The sequence below is a fragment of the Montipora foliosa genome, chromosome 7 (genome assembly GCF_036669935.1).
Source record: "Montipora foliosa isolate CH-2021 chromosome 7, ASM3666993v2, whole genome shotgun sequence".
NCBI classification, from domain to species: domain Eukaryota; kingdom Metazoa; phylum Cnidaria; class Anthozoa; order Scleractinia; family Acroporidae; genus Montipora; species Montipora foliosa.
Window position 1 is genome coordinate 42765671 of NC_090875.1, and position 5000 is coordinate 42770670.

Sequence of the window (5000 nt, forward strand, 5' to 3'; positions counted from 1 at the left end):
AGAGCGAGAGTTGATGAGAGTTGACGAGAGTTGAAACTCTTGAGAGTGATCATGAGTTGCCCAAACGAGAGCGATAGTTGACGAAAGTTTGTCGAGAGTTTCACGCGTAAAAATAAAGAGAACCTGGGAAAAACCTATCCAATGTGTCTTTTTTTTTAAATTGGTGAGATGACTAAGTTTAACAAAATTCTTTCACCCTTTGAAGCCAATCTGTTTCTGACACGGTGCATTTCATAAGTTAATTCTAATGTTAACATAATGTAGTGGAAACACTTCGCTCACCAATGACCCCAGTTTCTTCAAAGTAGATAACAAAAAAAAATCAATACATTCAAACTTGGAAATGATAATGTTATAGAGTAAAACCCCTCAAGTAAGAACCTATTTTTAAGAACCTGTTAGCCAAAAAATTGTCGTTTAGACTCCCTCTAAATAAGAGCCTGTTGACCTTAAAGTTTGAAACAGGTTTCTAAAGTCTAAAACGTATGTGCACTTTGGCAAATAAGATCAATTGATTGATGTTCTGAAGATTCATGTGATATTTCGGTTTTACTCATTATAGTCATTTTTATGTGGATTTTATGATTATCTTTAAATGTTACTCAAAAGACACCGTTATGACGGCCTCATAATGGGATTTTATGGCAAGGCATTGCTTAGATAGTGGTTTGCAGGCTAAGGCGGTAGGCTCCAAGCCTATCTTATTTCCAGCCCATCAGAATTCAGGGCGTTCCGGACGATATCGTTTCGATCGCTCAACATCACGCTGTTCACATCGCTTGTTGGAACCAATTTTTAGCAATTTTTAGGCAAGTACCCTCTTTTCCTTTTATTTTTGCTATTCTTCAATGGCTGAGCCGCGTGTTTTAGTTCTTGATGATTCTTTTATTCGCCCTTTGCGCCTTTTACTGTCCCGTGATATCCCCCATTTTAGCTTTGATTTTAAGTTATCTCACCGTGCCTAGATTAGCCTGCGTAGCAAGCGTTCCTGTTCCATAGATGAAGAGATCCGAAACGATTTTCCAGAAACTGGCCGCGCGAAAGTTGGGGCAAGACACTGAGGGAACGCTTGCAAGGAGACCCCCTATTTTTGAAAAACCCGTTCACTCACGAACGGGGGCTTCTGATTGGTGCGGCACAGTCACAATGATTGACAGGTGATCAATTTTCCACCAAAATGTTTCTTCTTAGTTCTAGCGTGACAAAGACAATGGCGGAAGATGTGAAAGGATTTGAATCGTGTGTTCAAGCTAAGCGAATCGGTTCTCGCTTTTACATTGAAAAGGGAACAAGAACTGTCAATACGCAATCTCTTTAACTGTATAGATGTAATGGCCGTTTTGCCAACTAGACTGCTCGGACGATATCCATCAAGGAAAATTCAGTATTATTTACGCTTCAGCTGAAGCCGCTGTGGACAATTAAGCGTCTCCATAATTCACTAAAAGCAAAAGATTCGTTATTTAACAAAACTTTGGTTGTGGTTATTCTTGACGAACAGTTTGGACTGGACTGAAGTAGACTTTTCGTTCGCTTGCAAAATATACTTTATATTTACGCAGGATGAATTAATAAACTGCTTGCGAACTATTCAGAATCCATATGTTTCAGGATCAAGGAAATAAAATGTATTCGTCAAATTCCTTGCCTAATGTAATCTTGAGTCCTATGTCATGGATTGAAACAAGATGAAGACAATTACGCAGCTCCCTGTTAAATCTTCTCTTATTGTGAGAAGAAAGCGGCTCCTCTGTACAGTCAGGCGAATTTTTAAAGCACCTTAACTTGCCATTTCATCTACGATTTCGTGACGATTTCACCAAGAAATATCCAGCAAGTCGCACTGAAATCGTCGCTAGCTTTAAACTAAAACCTCTTAAATGGTTTCATGGTCAGTTTTTGTGGATTTTTTTCGTTTAACGGCCTTACTACCCATCGAACTCTGTACAAGTTATGTTCCTAAATTTCGTATTTTACGAGCGCACGGGTTGCCGACACGTTCTGAAAATTGGCTGTTGTTTTCGACAGCTTCTTTCTGCAAATACCAGCTACAATTTGTCCGTAAGTTTCTTTTGTTTTCGAGGGTTTAAACAAATTCTCAGAAGAAACATGACCAGTTGTACCCGGCTGAGAAGCTGAGGGTTAAAAATTTAACTTCAAAAATCACGCTAACAAATTCTGCATCGATCGCTTGGGTGTGTTTCGATTCCTCGGTGCCTCGTTTTGTTTGGACGGAAGTCAACTTGTGTTAACACGATTATCTGTTATTGGCTAATTTGTTAATAAGACGTCAATCAACGTGTGTCAAGTCAACCATTAAAAGGTCGGCGTTTTTCAGAAATAGGGGGTCTTCTTGCAAGCGTTCCCACAGTCTCTTGCCCCAACTTTCGCGGGGCAGTTTGCAGAAAATCGTTTCAAACTCTTCTGTCCAACAGGAACGCTTGCTACGCAGGCTATACTTAAAAAAAATGGCACGGAGTCGGTGGCTGTTTCCAAAACGCTGAAACTCGACTTGAATGTTATCCAGTCTTTTCGACCGGAGATTGTTATAATGCAGTTGGGATTTAACAGACTCTGACCCTTTACATGTTGGCTCAGCTATTGACGATTGTGTTAGGCCCTTACATGACACATATGGAGATCAGGTTGTCTGTGTGTGCCAGATCATCATGCGATATAAGTTCTTTTTTATATATATATATTGGCAGATCTTGAAAATAAGGTTCGTCACCTTTGGTGGCCAAATTTTCTCCAACCTAATTACATACATACTTAATTGACCTCTCCCCATAGGGGCTTTTCAGCGAAACAACAGAACACAACAACTACAACTGTTAAGAATCCCAACTGGCCGGAGGCAAACCAGTTGGCTATTTACTAGTGCAGCTGGGAAGTTGAACCAGGGACTACCAGGATCAAATTCAACGAGTGGTCAGAGCGGGTCTTGAACCCGGGATCTCGGGATCTCAAGGCAAGCGCCCTAACCACTGGGCCACGCTGCCTCCTCCTCCTCCTCCTTCGATTCTGTGTTTACCTACTCAGCAAACGAGTGCGCCGCCACGCGGAGCTCTTGGTCACGCAAAGTTTTTAGCGTCCTTCTCATCGTAAAAATGCCATGATATAAAATTTAGATGAAGTATAGGGAAAAACTGGCTGCTGCATGAGGGACAAAGCTCGAATACTACTAAACTATGTTATCTACAATGTGTTTTTTTTTTAATCCAGAAGATAAGAACCTATTTAACAACCTAGATAGCCTAGATTTCTGTTAATTATCATTTATGTAAGAACCTGTTTAGACTAAATTTTAGAATGGAAGGTTCTTACTCGCAGGGTTTTACTGTATACCTATGCAAAGCACATATAAGTCATCATCATCTCAATAGCGTGGTAAAACCTCTTAAATTGTGCAAGTTGAACACATACATGTCACTTTACGATTGAGCAAATGTGATGTCTACATTTATCTGTTTCTCTAGCTCCTCCTAAGCTGGATGCTGCTCTTAAGAAAGACTCTATGCTTGTGTTGTTTCACTCTACATTACAATTAAAATGTATTGAGAGAGGAGACCCAGAACCAAACGTCACCTGGACTAACAATGGAACTCAAGTTGCTAATAACAACACTCTTGTGATCACTAATGTGACTTTCAAGGATGCTGGCCCATATGGATGTGTTGCAAAGAACAGGGCAGGAAATGTAAGCGGCAGAATTTGGATTGAAGTAATAGGTAAGTCAGCTAAATCACAGGGCACCCAAAGAAACTGTGTAACCATTGGAATATTTAACCGTAATATGAATTAAAATGGTCTTGAATTGTAACAAATATAATTAAATCAATCTACTTTACAAGAAATGTCATGGATTGTGTAACAACAAGAAATGCATACAGTCGTACATTTAATTAATTACGATCTTGCAAATGAGGTTATAACTATGCTGCAGCATATAACGTAACTGCAACTCTGTAAAGTCACTGTAAGCATCCTTTAACTAAGAGCGATTACATTATATTGCAAATTGGTTTAATTTTCAACCAAGAGGTCAAGAAATATAACTGCATGTTGTCCACATGCCATTACAACTTACCATGCCCCTTCATATTGCATTAACGGTAGTAATGGGTAATTTCGTGAACCGTGAATTGCCTTTTTTATTTCCCGTGAAATGTGCGATGACCTTTTTTCACGTAAAACGTGATTTTGTCAATTGCTGTGAGCCGTGATTTTTGAGAATGCCTATCCGTGGAATGAGAATCGAATGTTTAATTTATCGTGAACCGCGACGTGATTTTGCTTAATTTCCAACCAAGAGGTCAAGAAATATAACTGCATGTAGTCCACATGCCAGTACAACTTACCATGCCCCTTCATATTGCATTAACGGTAGTAATGGGTAATTTCGTGAACCGTGAATTGCCTTTTTTATTTCCCGTGAAATGTGAGATGACCTTTTTTCACGTAAAACGTGATTTTGTCAATTGCTGTGAGCCGCGATTTTTGAGAATGCCTATCCGTGGAATGAGAATCGAATGTTTAATTCATCGTTAACCGCGAAGTGATTTTGCGTCATGGTTTTGTTTGTTTGTTTTTTATATTTATTTCGCGGGAGTAGGAGCCCGAGAAATTATAACAATGGACTGTAATAATACCTCGGCAGAACAAGATACAACAACGCCATCTGGATTGCATGATTCACTGAAACGTGAGCCTTCGACACGTGACCTCGCTAGCCTTGACAGCTTTGCTGGTCAATCAACACGGCGAAAACTAGCTCGGAAATCGTCTCAGAAGGTCGCGAGGCTCGTCCCAGTGAGTTTCTGCCCCTCTTTAATTTACCGCACTCTGCACTATGTGCCTTTACTCCCTGAGCTTATCGCCTATATCTTCTTAGTTAAAGAAGGTTACAGTTGTATTCCTTTGTATAGCTTTCAGCGATCTGGATCAAGGAGAAAGCGACGTCATTTACTCACTAGCTTAAATTTTGGGCTCTCAGGTTT

The 5000-nt window shown here is 40.0% G+C and overlaps 1 protein-coding gene across 1 annotated transcript in view; it reads left to right on the top strand.

The window, feature by feature from the left end:
- Positions 1-5000, top strand: part of LOC138011176 (uncharacterized) — a 68820-nt gene that overhangs the window by 32014 nt on the left and 31806 nt on the right. The window contains exon 6 of the mRNA XM_068858144.1: positions 3480-3731. Coding sequence (XP_068714245.1) covers positions 3480-3731 — 252 coding nt within the window. The remainder of the gene's footprint in view (positions 1-3479; positions 3732-5000) is intronic.